Below are 25,349 nucleotides of genomic sequence, written 5' to 3'. Positions count from 1 at the left end.
CTTTGTGTATAATATGGACTGGATAAATGGAAGAGGATTTGCGGATCCTTGCTGGGGCAGTGCTGCCAAGGACTGAGGAATTGTGTGGGAGGACAGGGAGAGGCTCTCAGGTGAGAAACTTTCAGGGAGCAGGTTAGTTCAGAGACAAGGCAGAAGAAATCATCGGGATTTAGCAAGTACCTGCCTTCTTGGCTTCTTCGCTGTCTCCACAGGTTTCTTCCCTTCCCTTTTCTGTAGAGTATGTTTTTTGTGATCTTGGGAGTAAAAAGAAAAACTTACATTGTCGCTGACTAACAAAGCTTCATTACATGGTACCAACTAATAACTTCCTTTTCACCTTTTCCTCCTAATTTTCTATGTTTAAGCTTCTGTTCTCACCACTTGACTATAACTGCTCTCTTAAACATCCATAGTACTCTCCCTTTAGTGAAAGGTATGACATTTAATCAGACTTTATTCTTCTTTTCTGCTCTACTGTATTTGGTCATTATGCCATTCACTCCCTCATTCATTCATTCAGAGTATATCTGGAGCTTTCAGCCAGACCCCGTGTAAGGTACTAAAATGGATTAAAAGCATCCCTGCAATCAAGCAACACAGTGTTCTTTTAAGGAGACAGAAACACAGGTAACTAGCATGCACCCTGCTAAGCATTGGATACAGAATTCCATGGAAGCCCAGCAGAATGAGCCCCTGACTCTGCCTACAGGATGGAGGAGGGTTGCACAGGAGATGAAGTGTTTGAGTGATTTCTTGGAGGATGGGAGAAGTAGAAGGAATTTCAACTTGGGTTTGAAAAAACAAGAGATGAGAGAAAAGAATACATCCTATGTTCAGTGTGGCTGAAGCATATGGTGTCTTGAGAGAGAACTGGTGTTTGAGACATTGTCTACCATGCTCCACAAGCTCATTGATTCTTTGAAGAGCAGTAGAGAAGCACTAAAGGGTTTAAGGATGACAATGTCAGCCCTTGAGGCAATTTCCATTTTGGAGGATGGAGTGGATGGGGGAAGCCATAGACAGAGATCCATTAGACTTGGGACTATCAAGAGAAGAACAGGGCCTGAACCAACAGAGAAGAAGCATGCATGAAGAGGAAAGGACTGTGATATTTTTGAAGTGAAAGGAATAAATCTTAAGCCTTGCAGCACACCCCTTCCTGGGAACCAATAACCTACACCATCCTACAAGCTTCAGTGTTGCCTAGGTAACCAATAGCAACAAGCTTTGGATGTATGAAACTTGGGATGGAGGATGGACTGGAGGAGAGCCAGGAGGGTTGAGCAAGGGATGCTGAACTCTCTTCAAAAACATTTATGATACTGGGGCCAGGGATTTAGCTCAGTGGTTTTGCTGCCTGCTGCGCAAGGACCTGAGTTCTATCCCTGGTACCAAAAAAAAAAAAAATGTGCGATCCTCTAAAAGGAAAAGCAGTGCTTTAGAGGTGGCGCCAGTCTTACAAAGCAGAAAACTGCTGTTGCATGAAGAGGGGGAAGAGACTTGATCAAATTTAATGTTTATACTTTGAACCAGAATAAAATCAAGAAATTATTTCTACTGTGTCATCAATGATTATGAGAGAAAGGTTTAGAATATGTATGTTGAAATAAATAAATGTAAGATAAATGTATTTTTACTGTGGATCCTGAGAGGTTAAAGCAAACTGGCAGCAGACAGAATTTATTGATTATTATTAACAGTTCAGACAACTTTTGAATGTTCCTTGTGTGTGCATATTTTTCCTCTCTCTCTCTCTCTCTCTCTCTGTCTGTCTCTCTCTTCCTCCTCCTCCTCCTCCCTCTCCTCCCTCTCCTCCCTCTCCTCCCTCTCCTCTCGCTCCTCTCTCTCCTCTCTTCCCTCCCCACTTCTTCACACTCGAGATGGGCATTCCTTCTCACTCATACTAGCCAGTTGCCGGAGCCTAGTCACAGACACCTGAGGCTTCAGATATAATGCTTTTGTTGTTGTGTGTTGAGTTTTTTGTTTTTTGGTTTTTGTTTTTTTGCATGCCTCTCAAAATCTTCCATTTTCATTTTAGACAGTTTTCCTTGAACATTCATTGCTGACTCTTCTGTGTCTTTCACATTCCTGGTTTGTCACCGTCTTCAAGACATTGGCATATGTTCCATGCTACACTTATGTATTCATTATGCAGCATAATTTGACATCGAGTATCATTTCTATTTGATAGATTCCCTGCTTGTTCATGCTGAAAACATGGTCTTTATCTTGGACATGTCTTTGGCCTGCTGTCAACTTTCAGCTTCCTGAAGCCTCCAATGCAGCCCACTCAGCCATGAGCACACACTAACTCCCTTCAAAATTAAAATATGTCCCATTTTATAGTTAATCATGGTGTCATCTTCTCACTCCAAACACTTTTGATGCATAGCATAAAATTACAGACCATTTTACTAGTCTAAGTTACATGTGTAAACTATTTTCACATTAACTAATTCAATACTGTACTCATTATTTCAGTACACTATATGCTCACATTGACTCTAATCCCTTAGTATCTTATATTGCATTCATTTCCTTCCTTAAATATCAGTCAGTCTCACATCTGACTTATTTCACATTTCTATTTTTTCCATGGCAATATAAATCCTTCTATTTAAGGTTTTTATAATATATGCTTTGTCACAATCAAAATAATAGTAACAGAAATATATATCATGATCAAATTAATAGACATAAATCAGGCATATATAATATGAATAATGTATTTCTTACATTCATATGTATGAAGCAGCTTTGATTTCTTTGATTATCCTTAATTATATTCTAATATTTGTATAAAAATAAATTAACTTTTTTGGACTAACCCTAACTTAGTGTTACTCTATCAAGTGATGTTGTCATCTTATTTTTAAGATGGGGATAAGGGTCATTATTTCCCAAAGTCAGGAAAATTTTAGATTCTTATTCTTATTGTGTCAATTATTGCATAGTTTGGTAAAATAATCGAAGGATCTACTGAGAAAACCATATATTTCTCAATTGGGTAGATTCCCATTGTCTGCCTTGAGCAGATGACTTTAAATGTGCTGTGATCTTTGTTTTATAGTGAAATATTTATATTGACTGTAAACTTTCTCCTGAAAGTTTTCCTTATAATGTATAGCATATGCTTCAATCATATATTCAGCTTTTTTTATTTCATGATATGCACCACTCTATTGGAACAAAAAACCTAAAATGCAACTTGCACAAGAAATTGTGAGCAAGCCTGCACTCATAGAAAAAGGATTGATGTTGGTGAATTTAGGATTGTAACAACTTGCATCCCAGAGAGGCCACTATTTTACCAGAAGCTCATGGCTCTGGTCCTGGCTTTGCCCTTGGCCACCTGTGCAACCTTGGGACATTAGTCCTCCCCTTTGAGCCTCAGAGTCTTATCTAAAAGATGAGATGACCTTTAATCCCTTCTAGCTCTTAAATTCTTTGATTCTGTGAAGGCCATGAGTCTTTCTGACACTAAACTCACATCATTACAAGAGATCAAAGGATGAAAAACTAAGTGCAAATAAAGGTTGAATAACACATTTAAAGGCAAGTTCTCCCAAAACACCAACATTTAGGAGGAAGCTTGTGTTCACAGTGGCATCTTAATATTCTTTAAAATGGGCTGAAAAAAATGAAAGTATTGCTATTGGAACATGCCAGCAGTTTTTCTCACAATTGTCATATTTTGCCATTTCTAGATACCACATCTAATATACTTCATACATCAGTGACTTCATCTATTAAAAATGTACCTGGACATCAAAAAATCTTCATAATTCCAAAGAGTAGATTTAAACACTTGAGAAATTCTCATGAAAATATGTACAATCTTTTCATTGGAGAGTGCCCCAGGCCCTCATTCAAAGACAACTCTAGTCCACCAGAATAAAGAAAAAGATTATTAATAGCTCCTATCGATGGAGCTTTTACCATATGCTAGACACTACTACTCTTAGTCTGTAGAATATCTTAATTTATTTCATTCTTACAGCAATCTTATAGAGTAGATTCTATTACTATTCATGCTATGGCTATGGAAACTGAGACCATGTACCCTGACATCTCTTCAGTCCCCAAGCCTATCTTAGTCATAGCTCTATTGAGTGTCTGACAAAAACAGCAATGATAAGGAAACTGTGAAAAACATAGATCAGTGAAAAAGCTGAGACATTCATAGTTATTTGGGAGGCAAAAGCAGGTCTATTTATTTGCTTACTTGTGAACTATTTCTACAGCACTAACTCTGTACAAACACAAATCTCTACTTTCGAAATCTTAGCTTATTCTATCCTCTTAGCCACCCTTTAAGGTATAAATATGTAATTATAATTATTTTAGATGTAAGGACATTGAAGAACAGAGAAGACCAATAACTTGCCCAATCACGTAGCTAATAAGTACCAGAGGCAGGATTTAAACTGGTCAGACCTGAGAAAAGGGAAAAAAATGGAAACAGTCTTTGTAAATAGGGAGGGGTGGAAGGGTTGAAGGGAGAGCAGGAGAATGGGGAAAAAATAAGAACCAAGATATATCATGTAAAGGTACAGATTCCCAATGATGAATGTCATAATATTGTATATCTAAAACATACCAATAAACTTTTAAAAAATAAAAAAATAAATTAACTGGGCAGACCTCCTCTGGCCTCCTGGCTTTCAAATACTGTACCGAGCTGCCTAACCCAGGTACTTTCCTAGTCTACCCATTATATTGTAATAATTGAGGCCATTTGATCATTCAGGAATTTTATTATTGCTATATATTAATTTTAGCAGTGCAGTGCTGTCAAGAAATATTAAATATCCATGACAGATAAGTTTTAAAAATAAACTTATTTTGATATACTTAATTTAAAAGTAAATATTACTTTATATACTTTAGGATTCTCATCCAAAAAGATAATCTTTGTTGTTTTGTTTTTTAAAATATCAAACCTCAACTGTTTGAAAAACTCGTCAGTCCTTTAGATTTCCTAAGGATACTGGATTTAAGTTTTCTCTGTACAAGAGATGATGATCGAAGTCACCTTGAGATAAGACACCTGTGTACTCTTACACAGAGAAGCTACCAAGGGAAAACATGGCTGTAATTTAATCTATGAAAATATGTAATTTATTTCTATATCAAGATATGAGCAATTGTCTGTTGATTTCTTCATATAATCCCTTCCATCCTCAAGAGAAGTAAATCAAATATGCAGCAGAAAGAAAATTCTTTGAGAATTACCGCAAGTGCTAGGAAGCCTGTAAGTGGTATTTGATGTATCTTGTGTCTAAATTGTCAACTGTGCTCTTCCTGTAATTTCCTGCTGATATTAATGATGCGCATACTATCTGTTAAGCATTAACATTAGTTTTAGAAGATAGACCTAAATAAGGTAGGAAACGGAACTCCCTCAACCATGAGCCATTCAAGAAGATGGTTTTCTCTGAGGACATAGCATTTCACTTGTCTCTATAGGAAGCGCATGCTTATCCCACAGACATCTCTCATGCCACTTTCAGGCTCTGCTATCTGGGGCTATGCTTTGAAGTGCTAATGCTTCCCAGCACCCCCCCCCCGCCCACTTAAAGTTATATATGGTGCAGCAGGATCCCAATTAGTAGAAGTCAGTGAAGAGTAAAACATGATATTAGCTAGAGAATATTTTATATAAATTATACTCCATGATGAAATACATGAAAACAGAGTTGCTGCATCTCATAAAAGAAACCTGAGATTTAAGAATTGGTTTTTAAAAAAAAAAGAATTGATTTAAAATACATGGGTATGGGCCTCAGAGACAGTGACGAGTGGCTGTGTTCAAAATAAGAACTAACTCTCCCCCTCCCCCATACAATGTATGGCTTCTTCCCACAGCTCTGGGGTGGATTCAGCAGTATATTTTCCAGATGAGCACATCAACTTCAGATCTGTGACACCGGCCAGGCAGCCTGAATCAATTAACCTGAAAGCCTCAAAGAGCATGGACCTTGGTAAGCAAGAGGGAGGTGACATCCAGGTCACTCTCCAGCCTCGACCCATCTATCTTCCCAAATGTCCAGGTCTTGTTTCTTCAACTCAACCCTCAGAGAGCAAAGTCTGCAGACACCTGGAGGAAGGCATAATGGCAGCCTATTTTCCTATCATTTCTCACACATTTAATTGTAATTATCCTTTTGTCAAAGAGAGAGGTGATTTATTTTTAGAAAGTGGTCCATAAATAGGTCAGAAAAGCATGATTCCCTCTGGAGGCTCTGAATGCCACAAGCATCCTTACCTCAGCTGCCTTCATGTTTGCACTCTGGCTTCTGCCAGTCCATTGCATTCCTAATGGGCATAGCTGTCGCAGGGTCTGGGAAGACAATGTGGTCAAGTGATGTTCCTCATCCTTCACTTCTTCTGTATGAGAGATGGATAGGGAAGGCAGAAAAGGAGAAGATCCATCTCTTGAAATGCCCACCCCAATCCTGTGACACTGGAGGGAGGAAGTGTCCCTTGGATTTGTCAGATTGAAAATATCAAGATACCTATGGTGGTGCCTCAGCAACTCCATTGAGTTCTCAGTACCACAAGGGCTTTTTGAGTGACTTTTGGCTTTCTGGGTAGACTGAGGTCCCCTGTCAACTGTGTTCTCCAGGCCCTGGGATATGGGACCCTAAAAGACATCTCAGATATTCCAGAACATTGCTGCCCTCCCATGGCCTCTTAGAGAGAGTATGCAAAATAAATTCTTAGCAAAATAATCATTACTTCCTGAATGCTCAGAGGCCAACCTATGCAATTGTTTTTCCTTCAGGCATGTTCTATGTTTTATTAACAACAACAAGAAAATAGAATAATCAAAATTGCATGCTGTACCAAACAGTCTGATAAATAGTGCTTATCCACTGCTGCTCATTTACCAGAGTTCGGGAAAATGTTCAGTCTTGATGAAACAAGAGAAATTGATTCTATTTTCTATAAATTAAGTAAATCGCTGGGAAGCACTTGCTCTATCACCTATAGTGAGAGACAGATAGAAAACCTGAACAAGGAAACTGTCTTGAGCACTGGCCATAAGGGTATTTTCTCAAGTGTGAACCTCTGACAAACCAAAGGAATAATGTATGACAGTGACATCGGTTATTACTAATAATTTAGGGAGCAATTTATTTTTATGAAGTACTTGATAAATATTTCCTGTTCTATCTTCCAGTTTCTCTATAAAGAAGATGAATGAATATAAACTGCTCTTAATTTTGGGAGGAAGAAATATGTCACTGAATTCTTCAGTTAATTTTTTAAAAGTTGCCAGTATGATGGCTCTAAAATATTTCTGCAAAACATAAAAATAATATAGCATCCATTTTAATTTAAGAGAGAAAAAGCATTATCAAATCTGTAAAACTGTAAAACCTGAGTCGTGTTCAAGAAGTAGTTCTACTCTTATTTCTTATTACTCAAAAATTGTTTTAAGAAGTTTTCTCTCTTAAATTGAAATCACCATTGCAAAATATCTATAGTTACGTGTCATCCTTTGCATTTTTCTGTGCATATACCATAAGCAACAAGAATAACAATAATATGGGTCCAGTTTACAAAATTGGGTGGATTAGGAGTTACTTTCTTCAGGGCACAAGTCCTAAACTAAAAGCACTGGCTAAGCCATACCATACAGCAGAAATACTCAACATGTTATAAAAACATTTTTTAGCATAATCATCAAAGTTTAGTCCTGTCCAGGAATACACTTTAAAGCTAACAATCTGGCAGAATGCTCTGGGTGGTGAGCATGTTAGGATCCTTCTACTCCCAGCTCCTCAGAACACACAATGAGGTAAGCTTAATAAATGTGATGGTGTTCCCAATGAGTAAGCTCAGGCGACTCCCCAATAGCAAGCATTAGGAAGTGTCTTTCCTGTTTGATTAAGGGAGTGCATTATGTGTGGTTTAGTTGACCATATATAGCCCTGGGCCAATATAGGAAAAATATATTTGCTGCAGAGTTGGTAATGATAGATATACAAGTAATAGTATCAGTAGGATCAAGATTTATCTTCAAAAGGTTTCTTAAAATCAGAAAGTATTTAGGTTGAATACTAAATTAGTGCCATTTTTGATCTAGAAAAATATGTTTCATAGTTCAAAATAAAAATGATAAATCCTTTTACAGTATTTATTCTGTAATTATAGATTATACTGGCTACTCCTCCTTTATAAAACTTGCAGAAGCCAGGTGTCATGGTGCACAACTGTAATCCCAGGTACTGGAGAGGATGAGGGAGGAGAATCACAAGTTCAAGTCCAGCCTAGGCAATATAATGAGACTCCTATCTCAAAAAAATTAAAATCTATAGGACACTTCAACATCTAGTGGGCCCCATCAGTGCCATCTTTGTTTCTGTTTCATTTTTGCTACTGAGACTGAACTACTATTTTAACCTGCATACTAATAAGTCTTTCATATAGTCAAAGGATTTTGAAGGTATGTGAGTTCTGTGTTCTTATTCTTGCTTTATTCCCAAAGACAGACAATCCTGTTATGAAAAATAAAGCTGCCTCATCTCCATCTCCTTCCCAGACACAAACAAATTCTAACAGTAGATGACTCTATCAGTTTGCTTTTTGTCTTTGTCACATGTTGTGTATTTCTTTGTGTTAGTTGCATAGTGTGACATGAGTGACTCATGATTTACAGTTTGCTTTTCTCTTCACTTTTAGATGGAATTGAGCTTAATTGAAGGTTTGATTTTGTGCTTTTGTCTATTTATATTTCTTAGTTTGTAATTATTTGTGTCCTTTGCCAGTGTTTCCACTTATTAATTCCTCTTTCATTTTTCAGAATATTGTCATGCATACTGCAAATAATTTATTTCTTTTTAAGTTTGATTTTTATATTCTTCACTATAAAAAATTCAGTCCTATAATCAAATAGTTCTAACTTTTCTTTCATATGATTTTTATGATTTATAAATGGGATCATTTGTTTTCTTCTAGAAATGTTATGCTGTACTTTTTTAAAATGATAAGCAATCTATAGTATATTTATATCTAAGCTGTGTGAGGTGTGAGATTTTTTTCTCCCCAAAAATAGCCAATTATTAGAAATATTTTTTTTTACTTTTCCCTCTTTTACATATTAATTTAGAATGCAGCTTCATTGAATTCTAAATTCTATTATATGCATTCATGTGTGGGTTTGTAAACATGCTAGTCTCCTTGATATACTACTAATTTATCCTATGCCAGGATCACCCTGTTAAATTATCATGGTGTTAATGACTATATTTTGATTACCTATAGAATAACTTCCTTCTGATTTTCCTTTTTAAAAAAAAATTTTTTCAAGGTAAAATTATTTTGACTCTTCAAATATATTTATTCTCCAATGAAGTTTAAAATCAGCTCATCAAAGTGAGTTTAAAGATTAGACAGGAATGCTTTCTGTGTGTGTGTGTGTGTGTGTGAGTGTTAATTATAATGTTTGCTGTTGGTTCCTGATAGAAACATTTTATCAAGTTAAATAAGCTTCTTTGTGTTCCTGGATTCCTAAATTTTTTCATTAGCCCCCTTTTTTTAAAACCCAGAATTGGTTGAAATTTATTGAATTGAATTTTATTAAGTGATTTCACATGATGCTGCATATTTTTTCTTTACTAATATAACAGCATCAATTTAATACCTTCCATTATATTAATCTTTAATTTTTTAATGATTCTAAATTTTCTCTGCATTTAAAAAGGTGTTCATTTGATAATCTATTAGATACATATGTTAAACTCTTCTAGAATTGAGTAACATACTTGTGCTCTAAATGTGGGTGTAAAAGTCTGATACTAGTTTTACTTAAAGTATTATTAAACCCTGTGTATCTTTTACAGATTTTTGGAGGCTATTTTGCCTCACTATGTTGTGTATATTTTCACTGGCATGGATGTGGTCACAGTTAAGAAAGATCAGAAATGATAAGTAAAAACTAATTTATTATTAAATATTTGGACAAAACTATGCTTATTCAAAGGATTTAGGGTGTCATTTAAGGGACTGGGTAGGTACTTATGGGTTTTCCAGAATATCAATCTTTTCCTACTAATTGTAGACTTTCCTCTATTTATTTCAATTACCAGAATTACTATGCTCAGTCTGGATCCCTTTAATTTGTTCATAATTGAACTTGTGTGGGTGTTGAGTTGGAAGCTCTCAGAAGCTGAACAACACAGCTGCCTTTCTGGCCTTTGGCATAGGGTTTCTCCCCAAAGAGCTGCCCCTATTGGCAGTATGCCAAGAAGTTGCATTCAAAGACTTTTTGATGAGGCATAAAAATCTTTAATTTCCAGGCTTGGTATTTTATGACCCCATAATACTGTTTAAGAATTAGTCTCAATTATTCAAGGGACAGCACTTCACTATTCTGGCCCCTTTGTTGACCTAATCTATAGCCCCATTCAAAGTTGAGTTTAAAACACAATTTCCTGCAAGATTGTTTTAAAGAGTTTTCTGTCCTGTTTCAAATCGGGCTAACACTCCTGCCTCAGAAGGGCGTCTGTGACACACTTAGGAGATGCTGGGGCAATGCAGATGGAAGATGCTGGCCAGCTGTCTTGCCTCTGTTCAATGAGAGGAAATGAGCCTGGAGTGACGCGAGAGGTGTTAGACGAAATGTTAGGAAGTTTCCTGACAATGAAGATTGTTAACATTCCATGTTCTCTCATCTCTTAGGAAAAATGCATGTGTCTTGAATAATTCTCCCTGAAATAGAGAGCAAAGATAGACTGGCTGATTGTCTCTCAAGATGTGTGATGCAGCAATTCTATTTTCTGTTAATTTCTCATTCTAGTTTTTTTAAGTTAGAAAATGTTTGTAGACACCCAGAGTTGAAATAAATTATAAATCAACTGATTTGTTATAGCTGTAAAGATAAATATTTGGGGTATATTTTGAATATAATCCTTCCATACATGTCAAATAGTCCATTCAGAGAGTAATTTGGCATCTCTAGTATCAGATCAAAGATGGTCATTAAAGTTAATTAAACCTACTCTATTGCTTTCTTTTTTAATTTACTTTTATAGTGAGGTACTTCTAACGCTTTCTTGATAAGATAAATATCCTAAAGACCAAATGATAGTTTTCATAAAATTATATATTATGATAACTCTGAGTCTGGTTTATCATTGTATATGTATTTATCAATATATATTTTAATATAAATTTTATTTATGTCTATGGACCTTCTTTCTTATCCATCAATAATTAATATCTCTAAAGATGGTAAATACCAAATCAGATACTACTATTTTAGTGACTTTTTAACTTCAAAATAAAGAAAAACAGGATTCAGCTGGTAAAAAAATGAATAATAGCACTAAAAAATAATTATTCACCGTATATAATACTCAAGAAAGTGTAAAGATATAGTCAAATATATGCCCTAAACTTTAGGAAGGCAAAATTAAAGAATTAGAATGGTTTGTTCATTCATTAAAGGGATGTGTAATGAGTTCCTACTATGTGCTAGGAAGTGAATTAAACATTGGGAATTTAGTAAGTAAACGAGGAAAATGGTGCTTGCTGCTTGTATCTAGATTGAAAGCCTTACAGGAAAGGAAAACTCAAGAGTTAAGGGGAGATTTCCAAAGGAAACTCTGACATCATGATGATAACTTATCTTAGAGAGCAGGGTAGGAGAGACATCTGAAGGCCCTAGTGTAGTTGCTTCAAGAATTCACTGATAACCTTGGCTATGAAGAAAAGAGAAAGAGGAACAAACACTAAGAAAAATAACAATAACCTAGAAAAACACATGAAGGAAGAGCTAAACAGCTGCATACGACAAGTCTTGCCAAACCTCCTAAGGGTTAGACAGCTGAGCTATTTTTAAAGCATGAAAAGAAAGTGGGTGAGGTGGCCCATTGTGAGCACACCTAACAGTTGTCAGGTGGAAAGGAGGAGCACTCAGTTCCTGTGTGACTTCTATCTTCACCCACACCAGAAAATGATGTTCAAACTGGAAAAGCAAGGCTGCTAGGCAGTAAAAGTCAAGACAACTATTCTCCCTGTACACCAGAAGGATTGTAGTTATAAAGCACTGTCCTCAAATATTAGCAATTGTCAAGAGTAGGCCTTGTGCTGGAAGACAGGAAGCAAATTACCAGTTTTCATAAAGATGATGAGTTCCAGAAACAGCTAGTCATCTCAGTGCTGACCCTCAGATTTCCATGTTTGTGAAATAAAAAAATAAATAAGTAATGGTCACCAGAAACCTTCATGAAGTCCTTGAAATAACTGATGTCTCTTTTCCAATAGAATTTCTAGACTGGTAAATCAGGGTAATTGTATAAATATAGTTTATTGATTTTTGCAGAAGTAGTTCAGGTTTTTTTCTGATTGAGATTGATGGGTCAGATTATACACTGAGATGTAGGTATAGCATTAAAATGCCATTTCCTTAACTATGTTAATTAGTGGCTCATTGTCACCCCAAAGGAAATTAAATAACATATACCATAAGCCTAGACATTTGTCCCCTTCCATTGTTCTCTTAAGAAATTCAACAGGATTTGATGAAGACTGTCCATGTGTAATTTGGATAAAAGCATGGAATGCAATCTTACCAAGTTTTTAGTAGCCATTGTCTCAGAGAATTGGGTAATATGTTAAATTGAGAGAATTAGCATTCTAATGACTTTCCTAGAATTGAAAAAAAAGATAGAACTTATAAAGAGTGATATTTTCATCCAGTAAATATTTATTAGATTCCTACAATATACCATGCAGTATTACTGGTAAATAAGATAAAGGCTCTACTCTTAAGGTATTTTTTATTCTTATTGGATAAATACATGGTAAATGTATATAATGAATAAATATAATATATTGTATATAATAAATAAATAATAAATTACATATAGGAATGATTTTTTGGAAGCCAAATTCAGATGGAGACCAGGACTGAGGAAGTAGAAGCTATTTTAAGTAGAATGATGAAAGACAATGGTAATATCCTAAAGATAGGTTTAAAAAAAGATAAATTGTGGGCCGGGGATTTAGCTCAGTGGTTTCGCCACCTGCTGCACAAGTGCAAGGACCCGAGTTCGATCCCCAGTACCGAAAAAAAAAAAAAAAAAAGATAAATTGTATATGTGTAGGATTTAGGAGAGCTGGCATAATAAAAGCTATTGAAGAAGCCCCTGGCTTTGACTGACATGGTCCCACAGCTTCTCCTATATTATCAGATAAGCAATATGAAAGCTCTGGTCTGGCCATAATACATTTACAGTGCTATATTTAATTCTGGATACAGTATTTCAGTAGCTACAAAGACAGTATAGAATGCAACCAAATATTGGAGAAAGGCCTAGAAACCATATCCAATGAAAAACAATTGAAAGAAATAAAGATATTAAGCTTAGAAGAGCAGTAACTTAAGAAGCATAGGAGAGCTCTCCTTAGATATTTTCATGGCTGATATTGAAAAACTCAAATCAATTTAAAATTGAATGGACACCCCACATATATCAAGAAATGATAACCTGATAACCACATCAGAACATATATCAAGTTTACAAGCTTCAAAGTCAAGGGAGGTATTAGTGATGGAAAACTGAATTCTTGTTTGTGGCATGTTTGATATGGAAGGAAAAATATATCTGTACATTAAAATTGTTCACAAAGATGAAGAGAAACAATCAGAATTATGAAAAAGAGCCCATGGTATATTTTTCAGTATTTGATAAGGTGCAGATTCTTTTTTTTTTTTTAGTCTATCCTAGTACATTTGTATGGTTAAAATAACCACATAAATTGTAGGTGAAGTAGGATATATAAATAAAAACAAATATAGTTTGGAGAAATTGCATGCCTGCAGTTAGAATGGATTCTTTTTTTTCTTTTTTTTTTTTAATTTTGGTATCGGGAATCAAACCCCAGACCTTATGCTTGTGAGGCAGACTGCAGAAACACTGAGCTAAATCCCCAGCCCTAGAATGGATTCTTAGACACCTTTGATGAGGAAAGAGAAACCAGCATGGAAACAGAGATGACTTCCCCCACTTTACAGCACCTCCACCCAAAGCAAGCCTCTTTGAATCCATTCAGAAAACCAGCATTTCAATAAGTAAGACCTTATGTATAGTTAAACTTAAGTAATTGCTCCATTTAAAAATGAAAATGATTTATACACTAGTATTAATGAATTAGAATTTTTAATCAGTTCCCTATATTTATAACTAAAACTCATTATTTTAGATATATCAGAATAAAGAAGATTTTGTTTAAATTAGTTAAAATTACTATTTGATAAGAAGCAAAGTTGTGACAATGGTTCTCGTATGTCAAGGACCTGCTTCTCTTCTTATAAGTCCACATGTAGCCTTTCCTTCCACTATATTTTTCACATTCCCAAAGAATATATTTTCAAGATGAGTTGGACTGTGTTCATTATAATTATTAATTAGAAAATGATACCTGTTGTGCAAAAATTGTGCTTTTATTCCAGCCTACCTCATTAGACCCTCTCCAATGAATAAATGTTCCCAAATGCTTTAAGCATAATCACTCTCACTTCCTATTTGTTGAATGAATGAATCACAAGCCTCAACTTGAAAAAGAAATAAAATCTTTGAAGCAAAGATCATCATAAAAACACTTCATCTGATACCTAGAACATAAGAGATTCAGGATTGTTTTTAGTAACAGTAGTAGTTATGGAGAAGGTAATTTTAACTTGTATTTTCACAAATGAGCCACTACATCCCTACACATTTTTCTCACAATCGATGATTGACTTAAATTTTGATATAAATAAATTCTCCTCTACTACGAATTATGAAATACAAAGAAAATTTACCTGTGGATTTCATATGCAAACCCTTACATATCCAAGGAGTCATATGCAACAGTGGTCTCAGACAGTACTGTGTGGATTTTCACTAGGATGATATGTTCTTCAACTGCTGGGTTGGTTAATGGGATATGTAGATAATTTAAAATTCACATTATGGAAAAGAAACAAGGCTTTGTTTTCCCACAAAAGATAAAATGAGAGCTATAACGTTTGGAAAGTTTTGTAACTGAACCTTAACTAATGATATTTTGCAAATAACCAACCCATACAGATTTTAATTAAATTGTTCCTTGCATATTTAAAGCTTTATTTGTGCTTTGATGAGAAATCTTAATCCATAGGAAAACTATTAGATCCATTAAAACTGAACTATTCTGGGCTCCTCTTACAACTTAGAATTGATACATGAAACACTTTCTTATAGTTTGTAACCTCAATTGAGGCTCTCATTTAGGATTCTAAGCATCTTAGGTAAAGCCAAACATGAACTTTTCCTGTTCATTCATTTGCCTTTGTTTGCTACACTATTGTTCATATTTAAATGAAATTCTATGTTCCTTTTAAAAGAACTTTTGTGTTCATATGAGAACATCTTCACAAAAATATGAAGCTAATAAAACTATTCATAGAATGGAACAAAATACTTAAATTCCTGATAATAGGAGCCAAATCCATTTTAGTTGTTTTGAAGACAGGGTTTCATTAGTTGAATTTATTATGTATATTATATAATTAAATATTAGCATAATAAAATATAGAATTATAATAAATGTATATTAAATGAACTTTTGCATTTTTATTATCTCTTATAATGGGTATTCTGAATGATTAAAATTTTTTACTGGTAGACAGAGATTAAAGCTACTATAAGGAGATGTGACCATCTCATTTCTAAGTGAAATAGTTGTAGTTTGTTCTTTAAAATGAAAAAACATCTTTAGTCTTGCATATTTTGTTCACATACATATCTTTACTGCACCGGACATACACTTTTAAATTTGTATTAACTACAGTGTAGCTAGAACATTATTCTCTGTTTCTTTGCCTCTGTAACATTATCTTTTAATTGTAAAGTTTGCACTTGAATAAATGCAGCACAATTCATTTGCCTAATATATTATTTGCCATAAGTTGTTTCTAATTCTTTACTCTTAGAATTGATTGAGCTTACTAGTACATCAACCTTTTTAAACAGCCAGGATTATTCATCATTGTAAGTTTCTCTAATTTCTTGACCAGATGATGTATTAAAGATCTAAGCTTTTTGAGTCATTGGACCAGCTGATCTCTAGAAAAGCAGTTTTGCCTCTGTCAGCAATATGTGAAATAATCTGGCTATTATTATTTTTTTCATTTTTGTCAATTTAATAAGCTTAAAGGAAATATTTTATTTTACTGTGAAATTTAATACTGTGGTTAAACATTTTTATTTCACTGTATACTTTCTATTATGAATTATCTGAGCATTTTCTTTAAAAGGCAGAAAATTTCCATATTAAATATCACTTTTTGCAAGTAAAATGTTATTCTACATTAAAGGTCAAATTTCAGCCTTTACTCATAGGGGAAAACAGATATTTTCCTTTTACTTTCCTAATGCTAAGTATGTCACTTGCTCCAAAGTACATATTAATTAATATATATGTGTCTTTCAATAAATGGTTAGAGAAATGTCTAACTCAACATGAACCAAAGGCAGAGTCAAATGAAGACTTATTTATGATAAAAGCTGCTTAATATAGGGTAAGTCAATTAATCTTCTTAAAAGTAATTTATTTTTATTTCTTCACTGAAACACTAAACTACTCTCCACACTTTATAGACAGCATTTCCAGCTGCCTTAGAATGCATTAGTCCAAGTCAGTCATCACCAGAAACACTTGCTCTCCTTTTATCAGATTGAAAATGCGTCTAATACCTGAAAATACAATCTAAATTCCATATAAAATTCATCCATCTATTCTCTCTCCTTCATTCATTGAACAAATACTCATTGGGTGCTTCCTCTGTGCCAGGTAATATTCTAAATAACCAAGACATTGGTAGCAGCAGACAACAGTATCTTATTTCAATAGTTCACCTTCTTTAGTGGAAATATTCTTTTGAGCAAAGTTTCAGCAATTAGGTATATAAATGGTAATAGCATATAAGTGAATAAAGATGCTGGAAAGATATCCAGTATTCCAAATATGACTCTGCAAATTATAGAAAGAGGAAACATGAATGGAAAGGCAAATGCTTCAATACCCACATGCTTTCCAGGTTCATAAGAAGAGTTAACTAGGAACTCTATGCAAGAAGTTATGAAATTAAAGTGAATATTAAAATAGAGATCAAATTGGAAATTGACTAATCAAAAGTGATGGTTTTAAGTGAGCTGGGAATAAGCTATCAACCCACTGCTAATACAGGAACTGGCTGGTATAATCCCTAATTCCAAAACATTTCAGGATTGTCTTAAAAAAATTGTTAAAACCTGCAAAGGTTTTAGCTTGAAATTCCTTAAAAGTAAAACAAAGATGTAACTAAGAAGCGGGAAACATTTACAATATTTTCAGAATTCAGAAAACATTACCACTCTGAGAAATGAGTTATATCAGAGCTTTATTATTTTTAACTATAATAAATCAGAGATACAAAGTAAATAATCACATTGATTTCTCTGTACCCAGAAGTGGAAGAAAATTCTATAGACCAGGTCTTCTACCTGTAGTCCACCAATGCATCCTTATCAAAGAATAAAAGAATGTTTCCTAGTATGTACATAAATATTCATAAAATTTATTCAAAATTAATAGATTGTGTTAGTAATGACTTGCATGACAAGGAAGGATCAAGTAAAGTTTAGGAAATGCTTTTTTAAAAAGGTTTTTTAAATATTGGATTGCCCACAGCCTTCTGTGTATTTTATATATGTTGCCAGGTTTCAAAAGTCTTCATGAGTCTTAAATATAATCTGTACAGCCTTTCCCAAACTCATTTGATCGCCAAAACTTTGAGTACAGACCAGATCATAGATCTAGTTCTCTGAGGAATGTCCTTGGCAAGGAGAAGGCATGAGTGTGTTGGTGAGCCTTGAGGGTAAAGTACAAAGCAGCTGAGAAAGGATCCGCAACAAACTAGGACATGTGGAGCCATGCAGTCGGGTGCAACCTGAGAGAGACTCTCCAGTGTGAAGAAGTTTCCACCTTCTCTGAACAAGTAGTAAATAACTGCAGTGTAGCATGCCCAAACAATGCTGAAACCAAGCAAGCAAGCAAGACTTAACCATAGACTTGATGGCAGAATGTGACTAATGGCACTTCAGTGTGCCTCTAAAAAATAGCACATATACTCTAAAATAAACTCTAAAATGCCACTGTCTGTGGCCCCAAACCACAACTAACTTCCCTTTACATATGGTAAAAAGAAATTCCTCGGCCCTGACACTCAGGCTCCAACACCTATTGTTCTAGACCAGTGATGTGAACCTTTTAGAGCCTTCAGTGATAAAACAGCCCACTGCAGCACATGTGCCATAAATTTGCCACCACTGTTCTCGACTATGAAGAGCAAAAGGAGGAAAGGCACTAGTAGTAACTATGTGATCACAGTAGTAGTAGCCAAGTTTTCTGAGCATTTGGTTTATGCCAGACAGTGTTTTTGCACAGTAATTTCCTAGCCATGTGTGTTAGTCAACTTCCTGTTACTACAGTGAAATACGTGGCATAGTCTACTTATGGAATAAAGAGTTGTCTCTTTAGCTCACATTTTTGCTGGGTCCAATTGGTTTGGCTTCTTATAAGGGGAACTAGTGGCAATGGCAGGATCAGATATTGGAGCAAAATAGTCACATCTCCACCTTGAGATACAGAAAGAACCACTCTCCATGGGTGAACCAATCTTCAGGGGTGTCACCAAGGACCTCCCACCTACCTCTTAAAGGTCCATAGTTGCCACCCTCCCCAAAATGCTACTTTAGGGACTAAACCTTTACATATGGACCTCTTAGGGGGCACTCAACACCATAATGTCTAGCATCATTTTACAAATGATGCAGTCAGGACACAGAGATTGACTTGCATTGTGGTATCATAGCTAGTAGGTGATACAGTCAGCATGGGAACTCAGGCACATTTAATTTCCACGTTAAGTCTCCAAATTGTTATGGCTTTCTGTTTCAAATGAGGCTCATTTTTCAGACTTCTAAAACTAAAGGGTACATTCTCATGTTTAAATTCTATCTTCCATTCAGGACCTAGTCAAGTCTTGCCTGCTCTAGAGAGCTGTTATTTTTTTCCGCCTCTTTCTCTGAATTCCTAAAGCAATGACCATTGGTATCCCTAATTTTATCACAGAATTCCATTCTCTTTTGGATACTACCAAGTCAGAAGTTTTTTCCACTCCAATCAGATTACAAGCTCCTACAGGTTCATACCATATGCATTTTGAACACTTCTGCTCACCACTTTGAATGCTCACCACTTTGAATGTGTGGGTGCCAAGTACATGTAGGTTGGATGGATGAATAGGTAGTGTCAGATTGCAGCAATCTCAGAAACCCTATTGATCTCTATGATTGGTTTGACTAATCTCAAGTAGGCAAGTTCTCTCATTCTATACCTGAAGATTAAATGAATAAAAGTGAAATACTAAATGCTTGATTTGGCAAGTAAAATAGAATGAAGGATAAGACATTTTAGGACGGGGCAGATTTTAGCACACTGAACTTGCTCTTCCCCAAACCAGTTTTGTTTCTTTTGAAGTGTTTGGGAAAGGATTGTGAAAATGAAAATATTTAAGAAAAGAACCAAACACAAGAAATAGAGAAGACCAAAGTCTTCAATTTTATTAACTAAGGAAGAATGGAAGCAGTTGTTTAAAACTGGAAAAAAAGGGCTGTGTGCTTTATTTTCTAATTGGAGAAATCCATGAATAAATTAGGCAATCACTTGACATAATTGATTTAGATCATGTGAATGCACTCCCACTGCAAGAGAGTAAATTAGATCAAATTTGTTGGTGGCCCCTCCTAGTATTCTGTTCATCACTGACATTCATTTTCCTTTGTATTGTTCTCTAGCTTTATTTCATTTTGTTGGGATTTTTTACTCTCAAGAAGTGTGTATTTATATTTATATTCCTTACTTTTAATTTATAAGGAAATTTTTCTTTCGATTGTAGACTAAGTGTTGACAATAGTATTTCTGTTTAAAAGTATCTGTGTTTCTTATTTATGGGTCCCATTTTTATTTTCCATAAATGTGTTTGTACTAGAATAACATAGCCTGTGCATAAACGCAGTGCCATGGGAATTATATTCAAAACATGCTTGAACTGCTTGTTTTTACCTGAAGCAACATGAAATTGAATTACATTAGTATAGAGCAATTTGGTTGCATGTCAGCTGTGGCAAATAAGCTGAATATTTAGAGATTTTTTTCACCTTGGGCCACAAAGTGTTTGTTGTCTTGACTAAGACCGCAAAGTAATGCATCCTCCCAAAATTTATGAATCAGAGAACACAATTGACTCAAATAAATTGAAAATATTCCAAATGATTTAAATGCATGGTACTAGCTCACCCTTATGGCTTTAAAATGTATGCAGATTTTATCCGCACAGTAACTTTTATATTTAGCTTTAATCAAAGAACTTAATAATGTGCATGCAATCTATTTACTGCACTCTCATATGCTAAAACAACTGAGAAACATTAAAAGACCTGTGTTCATATAACATAATTTGTACAGTGTCCAGCATAGCTATATGATGTTGATGAGAGTATGAGTTGACTCTTAAATCGGCTGTATTAACTAACGTTTTGAATATCCAAATCAGTATCCTTTAAAATCACTACTTACCTAAAGGGCTTATCCATGAGCAAACCATAATTTAGAGCTGTAATATTGAAAATGTGGCCACAGAGTCACTGAGCGCAAGAATTTCTAAAGATAGCCCAGTCTAATTGTCCACCCTACCAGGAAAAGGGTCATATGCTTTGTCATTAATGGATTGGGACTATCATATCTATAAAAGTTACTAGTCTTAAACTGTTATTCAGTATCCTATTACAAAGTACTTTTTAAGGTATGTTTTAAGGATTCATTTTGAAATAAAATGCTAATATAGGTTGAGCATTCCTAATCAAAAATAAAAAATCTAAATGCTCCAAACTGAAACTTTTTGAGAGACAACATGATGCCACAAGTGGAAAATTTCACACCTGACCTCCTGTGATGATTACAGTCAAAATGCAGGTATACTACAAATCTACAAATATCTCTTCAAATTACAGACAAGCTATGTGTATAAGGTATATATGCAGTAAATGAATTGTCTGCCTAGCCTTGGGTCCCATCCCCAAGATATCTCATTATGTGTATGCAAATTATCTAAAATTCAAAAAAAGTCTGAGGCCCGAAACACTTCTGATCTCAAGCATTTGAGAATAGGGATACTCTCTATATAAAAGAAATACTTAGAGAAGCTTATTTGAGTGAAAAGACCAAAAAAAGGTTAAATTAGAGAAGAGCTTTGCTATGGATAATATATGTTAAACTAAGAAATTATCCTAAGGGTTCAGTTTGAGTTACATTGTTCCTTTTTAAATCTAACAACATCCTGAAAAGTTAATTAACTTAGACACTCCAACATTCTTTAAGAATATACTGTTTTAATAATCAATCCATTATCCATTTGTTTGTTGTTCACAAGAATAAAGGAATAATTATAAAATACATGACAAAGAATTAACATCCTTAATATATGAGGAGCTCATATAAATTATTGGAAAATAAGTATTTCAACATAACATTGGAAAAATATACAAGATAATTCACAAAGAAATGTTCAATCAGCAAATATATATAAAATATGTTCAAACACAGATAATTAAGAAAAATTAGATACTATATTAGCTAATATTGATAAATGCTGAATTATTCATGTCCCAGTGTCACAATACATACTTGTTGGATATTTAAGTGGATGCTACTTTACTGTAAAAACAGTATGGTTAGGGCTGGGGATGTAGCTCAGTGGCACTGTGCCTGCCTGGCAAGTGCAAGGTCCTGAGTTTGATCCCTGGTGCCAGAAAAAAAAATGGTAATTGTCTAAGGCTTCTTAACATGATTTTTATCTTTTATTCAGTAGTTCTACTTCTAGGAATCATCCTACCAAAAAAAGAAAATCAAAGATTTGACCAAGATTTTAGTAAGTTGAAGGATTTTTTTCATTATAATTAACTTAATTTTCAGGGACTGCAGAATTAGTGCATAGGTATAGTGTGTTTGTGTGATATATATATCTCTATATATAATATAGAGATATATATATATAAATATATGATATATATGATGGAAGAAAATTTGGCAAAATGTTAATATTGGTTTTCTCCCAGTGGATGTCATGTGAACAATTATAGTATTTATAAATTCCTTCCAATTTCAAACCTTTACCACAAATGTGATTATTTACAGTAAAATAAATTGGCAGTATAAAATGATTTTTAAACAGAATTTAAAAAGCAGAACTCTATAAATAGTAGAAAGAAATGGAGGTATTTAGCTATAAGAAGGAGGAAAGGGGCCTAGGGTCCACTGGCTGACTTCATTTCATTGGTAACTGTCATTTGACAGGATAATAAAACTGTTGGTGAGGCAGAATGATGACACATTTGTCCATAAATTTCAATTCAATTTGAGTTACTCGTAACCAATTAAAATATTGTATTAGGTAGGAGCATATTTCATGGCAATGTTGGAGAACACTACTAAACAAGGGTATAATAGACAATTGTATACAGCATGAAGTCAGAATAAGGACAATTCAGTGGATCACTAAAGCCATAAACATAAAGCTTCCAACTCTTCTTCCATTGCCATTCTTGACTTCTTGACTTTTGTCCTCATATTTCTTATTCTATATGGTTGCTAAAACTTTAACAGTCATATCCAACTTCCAAGCAATAAATGAATAAATAAATAGCAAATCATTATTTTTCTTTCTTCTTAATGACTCCAATGGTTCATAATTTTTATATCTTGAATTTTTGAAATAATTCTTTTGGTTGATGAGGCAAGAAGTTTTTTTTCTTTTCTTTTTTAATTAAGTCACAAGAGCTACAGGGCCTAGAGCACACAAGCTTTACAGAAACCTCAAAGTATGAGGTGTGAACATAGTTACTGGCTAGAGCATATAAAAATAAAAATAAAAATTTGAAATTCACAAACATTTATCCCTGAAATGCTCTTCATACCAATTTTATTAATTATTACACTTAGAATTTATTTTTAAAATGTCATTACATTTGCAAACAATTTGTATTTTTTTAAATCAGTCAACCTAAAATTAACTCATAACCAAATTTTAAATGATTTTTAAAAATCTTTTTCAAATTTTACACAAAATTTTATTTAGTGTATGTTTTAGGGAAAAAAGAAGAAAGGAGGAAGAAATACACCATAGTCACGGCCCTTTGCTTTTTGGTTTGCCCTTCCTTGACCAGCAACCTCTGAGGCCTCCAAAGAAAGCCCTGGACTAAGGGGAAAAGATTTAAAACATCACTGCCTGTGAGGTCACTTTGGACTCTAGGTTTAGCAATTGTGTGCTTTTTCTTTCGATGTTTTCTATTAGCTCATCCCTGTTCAAAATGCTTAAAAAATTTCAATTCCTCCCAAAAAGATAGATAGCAGATATTTAATATATATGTGTAAAGGCCTTTTCTGCAAAAAGGAGCCTGATTTAAGTGAGCTCATCTAATAGATCGGTATAGAACATCATATGAGTTCACTAGAGTGTGTGCAGAATTTTGTGCATCCCATTTAAGTGGATGGTTGTGTGCTCTGAGTTGGAAAGACAGCCCATAAACCCCCAAAGTTAATAACCTCTAATAAACAATGAGTCTGGTTGACAACTTTTCAGAATCTATTACACACTTGTAGCCCTGGTTCTGCACAGTTTGCATATTAAACAGATGATAGTAGATTCTGGGCAGAAATATAGATAGTATTATATACTTCAGTGCATGCCAAAAGAGAACTCTTTTGATAGCACTTACTGTAGCCAAGAACAGAAGCTGCTATACAATCCCTAGCCAGCAACCAGGTGCCAAAATTAATTCATGCAAGAATAAAATGGGCTGGCATCTTACTGTAAAGCCCATAAACTCTTGAGGAAATGAGCATGAAAGTCCTGGGTAGTGTGGACTACTCAGTCCTTCGGGTTATAGTTCCCTGTTGGGGTGGCCAGTTCACCTTGTAACAAGAAGCACATTGAATGATCACAGAGGGTAGTTTTCACCCAGCCAGGCATCTCACAAGCACCAGAAAAGTGCCTTGAAGAGAGTAGGAATAGTTTTCAGGACGGTAAGCCCTAAACATGATTTGGATTCAGCTCGCTTGTCAGATTTGTAGGAGACACACAGCTTGGTGGGTTAGCTAATAATGTTGGATGACAGAATCAGGATACAGAAAGATTTCAACAGGGAGAACTGGTGAGACACAGTTCAGAAGATTAAATTTAATAGGGATATATGTAAATCCCTTTATTTGGATATCTAAAAGGAAGCAACTGCCTCCTGTCTTACTTCCATCCAGTTTATTTTCCATGCCGCAATATGGGTGCTCTTGTAAAAACACAAATCTGATTATATCAGATCCTCTCTAAAAATCCCTTGACAGTATCCCATTGCCCTGAAAATAAAGACAAAACTCATTTAACATGGATTCCAAGATCCTCCACACCTGGTCCCTTTCTCTCTCCTCCACCTGCCCCCACACAGAACCCATATTCCCCCTTCTCCTGTCATGCTGAACACTCCAGCCAAATGGAAGATCCTTTGGTTCTTACTTGGGACCTGCTTTTGGGTTTTCATGATTCCTGTATTCAAGACATAGCATCCCTGGGACAAATCTGCGATGGTCTAATACATAGACTATGTTTAGTCTCATTATCTATTTTTAAGGTTCTCTAATCTTTTTATTTAACAAATATCCACTGAGTACTTACTATTTGTCAGACACTATTTTAGGCCATGAGTAAAAGAGAAAACAAGTAAAGCCCTTGTCCACATGGAGCTGATATTCTATTAGGAAAGGTGTCTAGTGTGAGTGCTTTGAAGAAAAATGGAGCAGGATGAGATGAGAGCAATAGTGATGGAGAGCCAGTGTAGAAGCCCCCCTTTTCATAGAGTAGTCAAAAAGGACCTCTGTGGTGAGGTGATGTGTAAGGGGGTGTAATTAAACTAGATCATGAGCCATGTGACTATTTAAGAGAAAGACCATGTTCTGCAGCCCTGAAAAGGAGCATGCATGGCATGTTTGAGGAACTGCCACTGGGCCAGAGGGAGTCAAGAACACTGAGAAAGTGGGAAAGCTACGCAGAATGAAGCTGGAGAGGTTGTGCTGGTGATCACCCTCAGCAGGGCTCAGAAGGTCTGGTCAACCTTCGGATTTTCTTCTAAGTGTGGTTGAAATTTACTAGGAGGCTTTTTGCCAAGGACCATCATGAAAAACATTTTTGTTTTACGTTTAGTTTCAAAAGGATTCAAACA

The 25,349-nt window shown here is 34.9% G+C and overlaps 1 protein-coding gene across 25 annotated transcripts in view; it reads left to right on the top strand.

Moving 5' to 3' along the window:
* Positions 1–25,349, top strand: part of Pard3b (par-3 family cell polarity regulator beta) — a 1,069,040-nt gene that overhangs the window by 645,299 nt on the left and 398,392 nt on the right. For all 25 annotated transcript variants that reach the window (XR_015449088.1, XM_087205812.1, XM_004851169.4 and 22 more), the window contains one exon: positions 5,869–5,984. Coding sequence is in view for 24 of the 25 variants with exons in the window: in XM_087205812.1 (XP_087061938.1) it covers positions 5,869–5,984 (116 nt within the window). In the remaining variant the exon portion in view is untranslated. The remainder of the gene's footprint in view (positions 1–5,868; positions 5,985–25,349) is intronic.

This window comes from Heterocephalus glaber, unplaced genomic scaffold (genome assembly GCF_053883595.1).
Source record: "Heterocephalus glaber isolate CG9 unplaced genomic scaffold, H.glaber_assembly_v1.0 deba00000621, whole genome shotgun sequence".
Classification (NCBI taxonomy): Eukaryota; Metazoa; Chordata; class Mammalia; order Rodentia; family Bathyergidae; genus Heterocephalus; species Heterocephalus glaber.
The sequence above is the reverse complement of the archived record's forward strand: the minus strand, read 5'-3'. Positions and strand labels throughout refer to the sequence as shown.